Source organism: Octodon degus, unplaced genomic scaffold (assembly GCF_000260255.1).
Source record: "Octodon degus isolate 3935 unplaced genomic scaffold, OctDeg1.0 scaffold00080, whole genome shotgun sequence".
NCBI classification, from domain to species: domain Eukaryota; kingdom Metazoa; phylum Chordata; class Mammalia; order Rodentia; family Octodontidae; genus Octodon; species Octodon degus.
In genome coordinates this window covers 110,698-125,598 of record NW_004524656.1, presented here as the reverse complement: position 1 = coordinate 125,598, position 14,901 = coordinate 110,698, and the positions used below count along the sequence as shown (strand labels likewise).

General features: G+C 35.9%; 1 protein-coding gene and 1 pseudogene across 2 annotated transcripts; one reads left to right on the top strand and one right to left on the bottom strand.

Annotated features, from left to right (window-relative positions):
* Positions 1 to 5,265: 5,265 nt before the first annotated feature.
* LOC101568580 (olfactory receptor 8B3-like) lies at positions 5,266 to 6,219 on the bottom strand. Its single transcript, XM_004636380.1, has one exon. The coding sequence runs from the start codon at positions 6,217 to 6,219 to the stop codon at positions 5,266 to 5,268; it is 954 nt and encodes a 317-aa protein (XP_004636437.1).
* Positions 6,220 to 14,170: 7,951 nt separating this feature from the next.
* On the top strand, positions 14,171 to 14,824 carry LOC101585074 (annotated as a pseudogene). The gene has a single exon (XR_001117189.1). The product of XR_001117189.1 is annotated as a mitotic spindle-associated MMXD complex subunit MIP18 pseudogene (transcript).
* The last annotated feature ends 77 nt before the right edge of the window (positions 14,825 to 14,901 follow it).

The following is a 14,901-nucleotide window of genomic DNA, read 5'->3' as shown; positions in this document are numbered from 1 at the left end:
TTGTTCTAAATAGGTGCTTTAGACCACTGAGCCATCTCTCCAGCCCAACATACATTTCTTGTTTGTTTGTTTGTTTTTGACGGAACCAGAGATTGAACTCAGGCCCCTGCGCTTGCCAGGCTAGCACTTATTCTACTGAGCTATTTCCCCAGTCCCTAATGAGCATACTGCTGTATGGTACCCTGTTTATATCTATGTTTCTGGATTTTTTTTTTTTTTTGCTTTTGTTTCTTCTCTCAAAAATAAAATTAAATTAAATATAAAAAAATTAGTTGCTTTTTACCAAAACATTTCTTTTTACTTTATTAATCACTTAATTAACAATCTCTTGGTTTTATCTTCTTTCTGATCATTTTCTTACTACATTATTATCTCTACTTTTTGCTATTAAATTTTATATTATATTATTCACGTTGTTGTTAGCATGGCATCCTTTAAATCCACACCTCAATGTGTGCATTATACCCTCAATAAATTAATTTCAAAATGCTTTTTTTTCTTAAAATTTAATTAACTAAATGCCATAATTTCTCCATAAATGCTACTTTAATAATATCTTTTGAATTTGGTATATGTGTTTTAATGGTCATTATTTTCTAAATATGTTCTAATTTTCATTTTGAATTTGTTTCTTGCCCTACAAAATACTTGAACATATTTCATAAAATATCAAATCTAAAGAAGTAATGAACTTTTAATTTTTATTAGTAATATTAATGCATAGTAGTCAGTGAACACAATCTTTACGTTGTAGGGTTTTTTGCATTACTTGTGGAGACTGAATCTAAAACTTACTCCATCAGTAAATTTTGAAGTATAATTCTTGCATGCTTGAGAGGTTGATGTGCTCCATTGTGGAATCCAAGGCTCTGTGTGATATGTAGGTCTAGTCTATGAATTTTATTGCTCAAATTGTCTCCTTTTTAAAACAGTCCTTATACGTTAATTTCTGGGAGTGGTAGGACAGAATTCTATATGATGTTTCTAGAATATTTGGTATGTTCTTGAATTCTGGCATTTTTGTATTATACATTTTGTGATTTTATTGATATGTTTACATATTTGAAGTTATTATACCTTATGATTATATTATTAAGTAGTGGTTTATTTATCTTGAATTATCATATTTAAGGTGTATTTTACTTTGTATTATCCTGGTTACGTCAGTTTGCTTTAGAAGGCTGTTGCCTGAAATTTCATATCCATACCTTTATTTTCAACTTTTCTTTGTCCCTCCATTTTGAAGTTGACACTTCTAAACAGCACATAGCTGTACTGGGGTAAGGACTGGAAATTTTTCAGCTCTTAATCACAATTCTCCTCTTTTGAATAATAGTGTTGGTTCTTTGCATTTGTTACTGTTATTTGTTCCGTTTTGTTTTGTTTTTGCAGGCTCAACCCAGCCCTGGGGTCAGGGCTGGTATGATACACCGTTCTGGGGAATCAAACTGTGGTCCCTGCACATACCTAGACTTGTAAAATAGAAGCTTTAGACCTCTGAGCTATCTCACCAGCCGATTATTGTTAATTATATATTTGAATTGACTTGTAGTATTTTCCTTTACATACATTATGCTTTTTGTTCAGCTTTTTTCCAGTATTCTTCATTTTATAGCATTAGACATACTGTCTGCAACTTCTTTCTACTCTTCTCAATTGAAAATTACATTATATTTCTTTTTTAGAAGTCACTTTTGTATTCTACCATGTCTCTTTGAATCACAGTGTAAAGTAATATACTGTGTTCTCAAAGAATTCAAGGGTCATAGATTATTTGAAGTCTAATCTAAGCCTGCTAATGTTTGCATGTTGCTGTCTGGCAAATAAATTTTTTGGGTTTTTTTTTTGTTGTTGTTGTTGTTTGTTTTTCTTGTTGTTGTTTGTGGAACTGGGATTGAACTCAGGCCCTTGTGCTTGCCAGGAAAGCACTTATTTTACTGAGCCATCTCCCCGGTCCCCTCAATTATTATATTTTATTTGTATTTAGTAAATGACTGCTTAAAGCTACCAGCACATTTACTATTTTGCACTCCATGGTTTTCTGTCTCGTCCCTCACTCCTGACCCTACGTCCTTAGCTGTGAAGGACATAGGGACATTCATTCTATATGGTGAATGGTTTGTGAATGAGAATGTAGCCTACAGTGAACATACGAAGCTGCTGGGTCTTCAGAAGCTGCCCTATTTCACCATCAATCATGAAGGCACTGTAGATATTTAAGAGCAGAATACATTACCTCACTCTCTTCTCCATTCTGAACTTGGGAGAAGAGGCACATATATTTTAAAACACACTTTTGGTGATTGTGCTACCATATCTTCAAAAAATGTGTTTTGTGGTGCATTCAAATACATGATGAAGTTTGTGATGTGATCACCAGGCTCACTTCTCTCTACAGAGGTGTGATGAATGCTTCTTTTAGAGTGACTAGTGGTCTAAAAGAAGAAGGTGAAAAGACAAACAGTTGTTTATTCCTTTCCAGTTAGAAACTAAAAAAAAACCCTTCAGCATCCAATAATCCACTCCATGTTCCACAGTAGCTTTTTTTTTTTGGCGAAACTGGGGACTGAACTTAGGCCCTTGCGCTTGCCAGGGAAGCGCTTATTCCACTGAGCCATCTCCCCAACCTCCACATTAACCTTTTATAGATCTATACTGTGCTAATAGAAATCAGTGAATGTTTAACATTTGTCTTTGATGTACACAATTCTTATCACTCATAATGCATGATTGTTATTTATTTATTCATTTATGTATTTATTTATTATGAGGGAATCCCCTGCAGCCTTATTTATCCTGAGTTTCTAGAGTAGTTTTGAATTTTTAGGCATGCCAGGCTTATTTCTAAAATAAAGGGACAAGAGAATTGCAAAGAAATAAAGGCATAAAGTAAGGACACAGATGTGAAAGCTGTCAGGAATATAGAAGGAAATTTTCTAGCGGAGAATCCAGAAGTACTGCTCTAGGAGAGAATGTTGTTTTGATAGAGACAAAATAGTGAAAGGCAGTATTCATCATGACATTGCCTTCAAGTATACATACATGCTGTTGATTTTGATTATTAATTTTTTCATGTTATCTTATATCTTAGTCACTTTTTGGTCTCTGAGGAAAATATCAAATATTCACAACTTAAAGAAAGAGAGGAAGTTTTTGTTTTTTATTTCTGCTTTCTGTCCATGATCAGCCAGCTTTAAGAAATAAAGAGCAGAGGTATGTGGTAAAGGAAAAGGTGTTGGAAAACAGGTATTGGCAGCCCAGAAAACAGAGAGAAGGGAGAAGTCGACAAGAACACATCCTGTGGGCCACAGTCCCCATGACCCACTTCCAATCAAGCCCCCCGTCCTGATACCACATTCTGCTACTGAACCCATCAATGGATGATTAGCCCATTGATGGGTATAGCACCCCTGTGATCCAAACACCTTCCTAACATGTGAGCCTTTTGGTAGACATGTTAGTCCAAGTTATAGCATTATATCATGCCAACTCAGTGTAGCTAAAGAGTTGTCATAATCTATAACAGATGATTAGCTTTTAAACAAATATAAGATGAATTTAGTAAAACTAATAAAAAATCAGTATCTTGAATAATGAACCTAGAAGTTTTAGGACTTCTAGGATAGCCTTTCAAAATAATTTTCTTCTGTCTGATTTTTAAAAAAAAAAAAAAGTCTTTTAGGGAAAAAAGCTTATTGTCACCCTAGAGTGAAAACTGAAAATTTTTAGTGTCATTGAAGTACTACTGTTCCATTACTTTTAAATTTCTTTTTTACTTAACCTCAGAGAAGTTTCTTGCTCTTTCTTCCTCTGCGTAACTGCTCCTATGGTGTCGAAAGCATTATGCATACCATTTGAAAATCTAGTTTTTATTTCAAACCAAACTCTGGGACACATGGTAGTTATCTATCATGTTGTCATTATTTATCGGAGTCAATATTTGTTGCCAGAAATTGAACAAACACTTCAACCTATTCAATCTGTACCTCAAACTACACATCTGTAACAACTTGAAAATGATTTCTGAAGATTCATATCCTAAACACATAAAAATAAAAATATATGTCTATGATATGTGCTGGCTTTCTGAAAAATTAAAATGAGAGACTTATTTGGATTAGATACAAAAATAAACATTACAATGATTTTATAAGCCTTTTAATTCTTCTATTTTATATTAATTATAATATTCATATGTTGCATTTTGCAAAGAAAAAAAATTAATTTTGTATTTAAAAAATTCAGCAACATAACAGCTCTTTTTACACTACAATATTCATAACATTAATTTTGGAATGACTTCAGAATAAAAAGTCTGTCAGACAGCAGCACACAAACGTGCAGAGAGATAGTCCATTTCTCCAGATGCTCATGATTGGTTAAGACCATTAGACAAATAATTTTCCCTCAGTGTAAACTACACCAATGGGTGGTAGAAAAGTCATAACATCATAAAGAAAAAAATAGCTTGTTGCTGCATAGGTTCATTGAGACCAAATTGTAAAAGGCAGTTTTGTAGAAGATGTTTCCTTTCAATACAGGTATGCTTTCCCTGCCATTTTACACTTCTGCTCTAGCAATGATAAGCTCTCATAGAAATTAATGCACATTATGCAACTGTTTACAAAAGCAAAGAATGAAAGAAGAAAGTCACTATTTTTACTTTCATGAGCAAATATGGAATGCTGTTTTTGACAGATAAACTGCACCTGGCAGAATCAGGCTGTCATCAGCATATTAGAGAGGTATGTGGATAGATAGATACTTTGTGATATTATTTACTTACAGCCTCTATTTGTCCAAGAGATAGATACATTTCCACATAGCAAATAATAAAGTAATACTTCATTAATATTGCGATTATATAATTACTCGTATAAAAGCTAAGGGAAGAAGGAAGGCTAATTGAAAAGTATTGTGTGTGTGTGTGTGTGTGTGTGTGTGTGTGTGTGTGTGTGATGCTATTACTAAGAACTGCAGACAGGTCATTCACACTGAGCTGCAGCCTCCCTTTTATTGAATAGAGTTTTAATAAGCCACTAAGCTGTCCAGGAGGACCTCAAACTTGCAGTTCTCCTTCCTCAGCTTCCCAGACTTTTGAGAGTACAGGTGTGCTCCACCACATCTGGCTTAGAAATATCTTAAATAAAAAAGGACTCTGAATTAAAACACCACATGGATTCTATTTGATTAATGTTAATATCTAGTCATGAAGAAATCCTGATAAAATCTTAAAATTTTCTTGCATGATTTCCTTATTGCTACTCAAGAAAATATTTTTCTTCTGAGAGTCTTCTTCAGAGCAAGTTTGACATCCTTGTTCCTCAAGCTATAGATCAAGGGGTTCAGCATTGGCCCCACATTTGTGTAAAAGACAGAGGCCACTTTTCCCTGGTCCATGGACTCTATGTCAGAAGGTTGGAGGTACATGAATGATGCTGCCCCAAAGAAAAGAGAAACAGTCATTATGTGGGAGCTGCAGGTGTTGAAGGCTTTTATTCTCCCCTGTGTGGAGCTGATATGAAGGATGTTGGAGATGATAAAACCATAGGAGATAAAAGTGGTGCTTGTAGACACCAAGATGTTCATGCCGACTAGAACAAAGACTACCACCTCATTGTCGTAGGTGCTGGTGCAGGAAAGCTGGAGCACAGGGAGGATGTCACACAAATAATGGTTGATGATATTGGCATCACAGAAAGTCAGTCTTGCCATACAGAGAGTGTGGGCCAGGGAACCCCAACATCCCATCACATAGGCTGCAAATACAAACAGAGCACAGCTCTGAGGAGACAATATAACATTATATAGCAGTGGCTTGCAAATGGCAACATAGCGATCATAAGCCATTGCTGTCAGTGTGTAACATTCTGTGATGACAAAAAAGCAAAAGAAATACAGCTGAGTCAAACACCCAGTATAGGAGATAGTGTTTTTCTCCAATATAAAGTTCATTAACATTTTAGGAGTAAATACAGAAGAATAACATATATCTACAAAAGACAGATTCAAAAGGAAGTAATACATGGGGGTGTGGAGGTGTGCATTTAGTGAGATTATTGTAATCAAGCTCAGGTTGGCCACCACAGTAACCACATAGATCCCCAGGAATATGAAGAAGAGAGGCAGTTGGAGTTCTGGCCTGTCATTTAAGCCCTCCAGGATAAATTCTGTCACCAATGAGTAATTTTTGTCCATCATTCTTCTGTGGGAGTTCATCTAGGAAGAGGAAAGAAGAGCCAGTGAAAGGAAAACTGAGCTTGTATGAGTCTCTTCTCACCCATCAATGTCGGCACACAAGTGCCCTTTCAGATGGTGGATATGATGCAATGTCTGTTTTTTGCAAACTGCAGCATCAAAGGGTAATTCTGGAGAGCTTGAAAGTGAGAAGTATGAGCAATTGAAGTCTACATAGAGCTTCTGGGAGCTTTAGAATTTAAAGAAAGAATAAACATCAAACATAATAATTTGGAATAACTTTAATGGAGTTGATATTTTTACCTGCACATCTGTTTCATAATATTATAATACTGAATGTTAGCATTTGTACAACCTCAGGTGTCACATGCCCCTAAATCTAAAGTCCCTAGCTTTCACTCAGATGGGTGGGCCTACGAGGTGATGTAGGTCAGAACCTCAGGTAAGTGATGGTCAGCATTGTGTAAGGCTCATGGGAGCAGCAAGAAAAGATGTGAAGTTCAAAGATGGTGTAAGTCTGGTGGGTGTGGTGATTGACAGAATGAGGTCTATCGACAGGGAGAAGATTAAACTTGAGTATGACTAGTAGGATGAGGAGCAGATTGAAGCTGGAATGTTATCTAAGGCTCAAGGTGAGCATCAGGTTCAGAGATGGGGGAGGGAATAGAAGGACAGTGTAAGAATGGGTAAGGGTGCATAAATCCCAAAGATGGATAGTGTTAAAACCTGGAATGCAACAAGGGAAGAGAGATGAAATAAGAGTCTGGGCAGAGTGAAGGGTGCAAAAAAGGAAAAAGTACAGAGAAAGAAGTCAAGTTTAAAAAGAAGGATACAAAGGCTGGGGAGACAGCTTAGCAGACTAAGTTCCTACATAGGCAAGTTCAGAGACTGAGGTTCAATACCCAGTACATGCTGTGCCAGGCCCGCTGAGCTGGTGATGGAGTCTGGGTGTGATGGTGCATCCCTGTAATCCCAGCTGCTGGGGAAACTGAAAACAGTAGGATCACTGAGAGACTGAACTGCATAGTGAGACCCTATACAAAAAATAAAAAATAAAATGAGGGATACAGGAAAATGCTTGGCAAGGAAGTTAAAAGTTTGGGATTTTGTGGGACGGCCAGATAGCTCAGTAGATTAAATCAACTGTTTAGGCAGATACTAGGGTTGAAGGTGTGATCCCTGGCCAGCCCTGCTGGTCCTGCCCCCAGAGGCACTGAGATAGCGATTGAGACTGGGCATGGTGGCACGGGCCTGTAATCCCAGCACGTGGAAAGCTGAAAACAAGAGAATCACTACAGGTCCGATCGGTGTAGTGAGATCCTATAGTCCCTATAGACCCTGCACTAAAATTCAAAAAAAAAAAAAAAGTTTGGGTTTTCAGATGGCTGAGACTTCCAAGGTTGACTAAGACTTACAAAAACAATGAGAAAAAAAAAAAAAAAGACTATTGTTAGAGGGTCAGATACAAGGAGGCTTTCATGTAATTAGATATTTAGTGCCATCTCTCCTGCTAGATTATCACTTTGTTCATGAAGACAATCTCCTTCCCTCATTGTATTTCCATTTCATATAGTATAGTCCTAATACACATTAAGAACAAAAAACACATGTGTTATTAGCTGTAGATTAAAAGTGCATTCAAACACCCTCAAGATTTGCTCACAGGTGTTTCCTATGTTCATATTTAATGTCCTGTGCTCTTTCCTTTAGCCCTGGGCTCTGAAGAGGTAGTTGTTCCTACTTCAGAAATGGCTGGTCCATATTAGCATAGATGTTAGACCTTGCCCAAGGCCAAAGAGCTGAAATCCTAAGAAGTTTAGATCTCCTCACCTAGAAAATTCACAGGAGACCAACGTTCTGTCTCATTTCCCAGCTACTGGAACTTTCACTCCACTGTCCATCCCCCCACCTCACTGCAGATTCTATAATGGGAAGACTCAGTGCTGTCTTCAGTAAAAGGACTGGTGGTGCTCAGAGTCCTTCATGCCATTGGTTAGAGTGAAAGAAATCTTCCGAGACGTGTTACATTAGGATACTCACAGATTTTCCTTCTCGAGAATCTGATGCTGGTCCTTATTTTTCTCTGTGACAAATATTTTGAACAACAATTCTATGCTATGAGCAAAAATAGCCCCGTCAGAATTCTTGGGCACCTGAAGTGTTGATGGCATCAAGACATCTACACCACTGTGGAATGGTCTTGAGGCTACTCCAGGGAGAAATATGAAGGGTTCATCTCTCTGGCCTACTGCCAACAAGTCCACTCCAACTGAAATGGAAGAAAATGATCTCTTCAATATGGAAAGAACAACCTAGTCATAGATACAGAATATTAAATCTCATGTTTGGAAATCTGAAATAGCTGTTTAGTACCCAGAGGCAGAGCCTCACACAAAAACCTGGCATCGTGTTTACATCTGACTTGTGATCATCACAGCATCTCTCTAGAGACTCCATGTTCCACACATATCATTTCTCTACACTAGAGATTTCCTACTCTCCAATTCCATGAAGGAATAATCTCCCGTGTCCTGAATCCCCAGATGCTACAGGTTAAAGAGTATGCCTCTCCTTCAGTGCTCATCCACAACAGTGTCAACACTAGCATTTTACAATAAAATGAGATTAGTGAAACCAGGCATATAAGAATTACAATTCCCTATACATGGGCACATACAGATCAGAATCAACCTAGTCTTGGGCTTTTCCCTTCTAACACCACCTGCTAGTTTGGCCTCTGCTCACATCACTGGATTGGAAATGTCAATCTCCTCTTCTTTGATAAGTTATAACTGCAAAATCCTAAGTGTCGCATTTGAAAAACCAGTTTAATAAAGCTTATTCTCAATTAACTCCAATAATCATCCTAAAATTTCCTTATATTTTTCTGAACTCATTAGAAACATTATTTCTTCTTAGGAAAAAACCATATCATATACCAGTCACATATTTATATACGTAAATATTTTATGAATAAGTTAAAAATAAAGTATGAGTTCTCAGAAACTAAAACAAAATCCCTTAGAAATATTCCTATAGATATTTTCTTGAAAGATGTGAATGGAAGAAACTCATAGAATAGTTATTTCCTCCTACCCCGTGCTCATCGAGTGGAGATGTCTAGTATAAATACAACCTAAGCCACAAATATGAGCCACAGAGGTAACCTTTCTAGTAATCATATTAAACCAGTAAAAGCAAACAGCAAAGTTCATTTTAAAATTTTAATATGTTGTATCTAACCAGTTCATCTGGAATATTTTTATTTCAAATTGTATTATAAAAATATTGATTTATTTATGTTTTCTCACACTTTCTGAAAAAATCTGACATTTATTTATGATTACTAATCATCTCTGTTTGAACCATTAGCAATTTAAGGGTCCACAGAACACAGGATTAATACACTGCATACTATAGTTCTAGAATTATCCTGAGTAAATAAATTCATATATTCTATACATTAAATAAATAATTATATCATGTGTTATAGCTATTTGAAAATATTATATAAAACTCTTTTGTCCTCTTTCTCATCCTGGTTTTTACTTCCCATTGAACAAATTCTTTCCCTTTCACAGTATCTATTTTACCTTTCAGATTTTTTGTATTCTTTCAGGATCTCACACTAGTGAGACAATATGATGTTTGCACAGGTGGGTCTGATTTATTTCTCTTACCAAAACAGTCTCTACTTTCATCCATTTATCTACATGGAACTCTTTATTTGGATCATGCATTCATGTTATCATGATTATTGATGTATAATTAGCATAAAAAAGAATATCTAATTAATGAATAAATGTTGCTATGTTTAGACCTACACATAGTGCTCATTTTTAACGCCAAAACAATCAGAGTAGTAAGCATATTTATCACTTCCAAATTTTTTCTTGCATGACTTTGGTTTGTTTGCTGTTGATTTCACCTACTAACAATATTTAATGGGAAGTTTATTGTTTCAACAAATTTTCAGCCCTCAATAATATATTGTTAACTCTAGACACTAGAGTTGTACAGCTGATCTCTGGAAATTGATGTTATATTATTAAACTTTGTACTATTGAACAACCTCTGAGTACTTCTGACCCCCTTCTCTGAGGTCAGATGAGACTGGAAACATTCAGGATGGTATGGCCATAGACTGCATCGCCTTGAAAGCTACTTCTATTTTCTACTTTTATATATTTTACTATTTAAATGCATCATACAAGAGGAATTTTACAGTATTTATTTTTCTATAGCTAACTTATTTCACCTCATGTAATCTCTTTCAGGTTCATCCATGCCACAAAGAAAATTTTCATTTTAAAGGCCGATATGATTGCATAAATAATTTCCATCAGTTTTTTTTAAAATAGTGGTTAATGTTTACAATTTTCACAGATATCATAATTCTATATGATATCTGTGATCTGAGCAAAGAAATCAAGGACAGCAATGTGTAATACAAGACACCTAGTTGAATACCTCTAATCTCTACATGTGTATTGTTTCTAATGTGTTATCAATTATTATACTCTCTTTAATTATTTTTAAAAGACAAGGAAAAAAATTAAAATTTCCTGGAAGCACGCAGTAATATTCAATTGCTTGTCCAATTTTGCATAACTATATCTGTTCATCTGAGCAACAGATTTGACATTAGAAGTAGATAATATAACAACCATTGTTAATTAGCTATTCTTATTTTGAAAATCTATAACATGTATATTTTTATGTTACCCTGTTCTGTCATTTTTCTATTTGTTTTTCTAGTTTTTACTCTTCAAAATTAAATTAAACTAAATTTAAAAAATAAAGGCTGAATTTTATCCCACTATAAGTATATTACATATTTTGGATAACTAGTCTTCCATGATTTGACATTAGGGTTGCTTCCAACTCTTAACTTTAAAGGACAGATTAGTACACGAGACTCTGAAACCCTGGTTTCAATTATTTTGCGTATATTTTCAGAACTGAAATTGATGGACCATATGGAAATTCTATTTATTGAAGAATTTCTATCCTATTATCTGTATATCTATTGAATGCAAGTGTACAACATGTGAGGATCTTCATAGGCATGGCTGTGCTGCGCACTGAAAAGAATACAAACAAGCATGTATTATCCCTGGGATAAAGCTTTACTAATAAACTATAAGGTTTGAAAAGATAAATCATGAAGACAGTGATTTCACTATGAAATTTTCAGAACTAAAAGGGCTTGAGAAGAGGTGTGGAATCAGAGTCAAAGAGAGTCCTGAGACAGTAGTCAGCAGAAGGCCCATATAATAAGGGAATAATAAAGTGACTATGATTTAGGAGATACAGGAAGCCCTCACATGACATATAAAACAGGAAGAAAAAATACAAAATGATCAGATTTTTGGATCTTTGAAACTAGGACAGTGATCTTGCCATTAACAAAAAACTGGAAGATATTGATAGAAATTAGTTGAGAACATTGATGAATTCACCATTGTTAATATGAAGAATGAGGATAATGCAACACTTCTTTACACACTGAAAGGCAAATGAAGGTGCAGATCAAGGTGTTCACCTTCCCCACCCCACTGCCATGACAGCTCTTTTCAACCAGATGAAGCCCTACTGTACTCAGGGCTCCATTTACATACTTTCCTGATGAAGCCATGGCTACTTTCCCATGTTTTAAATTCCATTCTTCCCCCTGTGCTCCCATGATTTTTACTCCATTGTAGACTTTTCCATAGAGTATTGAATTTGCCTATAGGTTTATTTTGATGAGTCTGCTTCCAAGCCATGAGTTTTTTAATGGAAGGAACTTGCCCTACTCATAGAAGTTTATATTTTTCATGCTATAGAAATTTATGAAAAAGGAAAAGTGTGATGGTGGTGGTTGTAGTGGTAGTCACTGTGGTTGTGGGAAGCTGGAGAGGACAAGGCCAGCAAAATGAATGAGAAAATTATCTTCATACAAGCAATTCTTAAAGTGATATGAAGAAAATGAGGTCATTCTAGAGGGGAGAGAAAGAAAGACAAGTGGCAGACAATGATCTGGATCAGACCTGTTTGGATGGGACTGTCATTTGACTCACAGAACATAGTTTAGCTCTTCATTTTCTTTATCTTTCATTCTCACAAGCCCTATTTTTCTTCCTCATGAACATCCTTATCAATTGGATATGAGATCTACTCTAATAATTAATTATGTGCTTGGTATGAAGAGATGAGAAGAGACCCTTACCACAGGAAATGAACCAACCATATTTGTCACTAATTAAACAATATAACTAAAATGTGTACTAGGAAGTTGTTCCTAACTAGATGTAGGACTGACAAGAGTCAGCCATGAAATATGTGCAGTTTGAAAAGAAATATTCAATAGATTTATTCTTGCTATAGTAAAGATTACAAAAATTTGCATCTTATAATATCTTATTTCATGGGTACATGAAGAAGAATTAAGCCCATGGATTTATTAAAACTTCTTATTTCCTTAGGACAGAGTCAGAATTTCTCAGGATAATACAAATGACACAAGGTAAGCTTTCTTTCTGTCCTAAAGGAGATGAACGCCTCATGGATTTATTAAAATTTCCTATTTCCTTAGGGAATTTTTGAGGGTTCATCTTTAAATGAGATAAAATTCAGCGATAATCACTTTTCACCTCAATTTCCAAAGAAATTTTTTCCCAAAGGAATAAAAATAGGTTGCAAAATTGCTAATTCTAATGTTCAAATGGAATGAGTAGGAGAACTACTCTATTTTCTTCTTTCTAGTGAGAAATCTATTTCATTTGATTTTCTTAGATTTATTTTAACTTTTTAAAAGAGCAAGAAGAAATATTTGAGTGGTCTCTCTGCAAGTAAATGATGTGTCTGATATGATGTTAATTACATTTCTTTAACTGCACATAGTAGACATATAATTTCTGAAATTAGTTTTTTTTTAATTCTTCCTCTATTACTACTTTACTTATTGTTTTTTCTCTAAGTTGGACCTCTATTAAAATGAGATTAAAAACTAGGAGAGATAATTCTTCCTGTTTGCAAAAGGCTTCATCTTGAGTTCTCTCATGGTGAGCAAAATTTCAGGGTCTGCCCCTCAATGTACAGATCCACTTTATCATTTTGCCAGTATACCTAAAATAGGAAAAGATGGTTACTTAGATCATAGACACTAATAAACCAAAGTGAATGATAACTTAATTTTTTTGAGAAAAATAGCTGCCATGCTACAGAACTAATGCTATAAATGATAGTACTTATGCAACTCAGAAAAAAAAAAAATGGCTTACTAAGTCCTCTCAGGTATCATGAGTCCAAGTGGACTTTGGGTTCAAACCATTTAGTATCTCTTTCATTATATGAATTACTGTTCTCCCTTCCCTCCCTGGTTCCTTGACAAATTTTTTTTTCCAGTTATATATGCTTATTGATGAGAGAATGAGATTAGAATGCTAACTTAGAATAAGCATACCTCAAGGGCTGTTGGTGCTCCGAGGCAAAGTAGAGGTACACTATGCCACAGAACTATGACTGACAATTCGGTTACAGGGTGACTGAAAACATTCACTGTATGTTGTGAACAGTTCATTCTGCATTAGTGCCTATTCTGCCTGGAGCTCAGTCCAGGTCTTAGAGCATAATGTTTAAATGAAATAATTATAGAAATGTATAATACATATACATTTCCTTTTATGGCACATTACTTCTACAAAATTCAGTTTTTATTTTTGTAAAACCAAATAAAAATTATTTAAATCAAAGTACGTTTAATACAAATAAAACTTTAATTTTTTTTCAGAAATTATATGTCTACAATGTGCTGTTAAATAAATGTAATTACCATATCCATCATGTCAAGCACATCATTTACTTATGGAGAGAGCACTCAGACTTACTTCCTTTAGCTGTCCTGATCTAAGAAAAACAGATAAAAATTTTAATACAATTAACTTTAGTAAATTAATTTTAAAACATTCTTGAAAATTTTTTCGCAGGGATGGTGGGCTTTGGCGGCGGTGGAGGCAGAGGCGGCGGTGGAGGTGGTGGGCTTCTGGAGAACGCTAACCCCCTCAACTATGAGCGTTCTGGGGAGCGGCCTGTGATGGCGGGCGAGGAGGACGAGCAGGTTCCGGACAGCATAGACGCGCGCGAGATTTTTGATCTTATTCGCTCTATCAATGACCCGGAGCATCCGCTGACACTAGAAGAATTGAACGTAGTAGAGCAAGTTAGGGTTCAGGTTAGTGATCCTGACAGCACAGTGGCCGTGGCCTTTACACCCACCATTCCACACTGCAGCATGGCCACCCTTATTGGCCTGTCCATCAAAGTCAAGCTCCTGCGCTCCCTTCCCCAGCGTTTCAAGATGGATGTGCACATTACTCCAGGGACCCATGCCTCGGAGCATGCAGTGAACAAACAGCTTGCAGATAAGGAGCGGGTGGCAGCTGCCTTGGAGAACACTCACCTGCTGGAGGTTGTGAATCAGTGTCTGTCAGCCCGCTCCTGAGCCTGGATTTGACCTTCACCATGTACCAGTGTCCTAACCTCAGCTTCACCTGGAGCTCATGGCTTTGTTTTCTTGAATCAGTGACAACAAGGATCTAACATTTTGCTTTTTGTAATAAATCCTTAATTTATATTCATTTCCTGGTATGTCATAGTGTCTTAGTGGTGGGGGCCTAAAATTTGGGAGAAGATAGTGGTAGTGGAATACAGGATGGATCA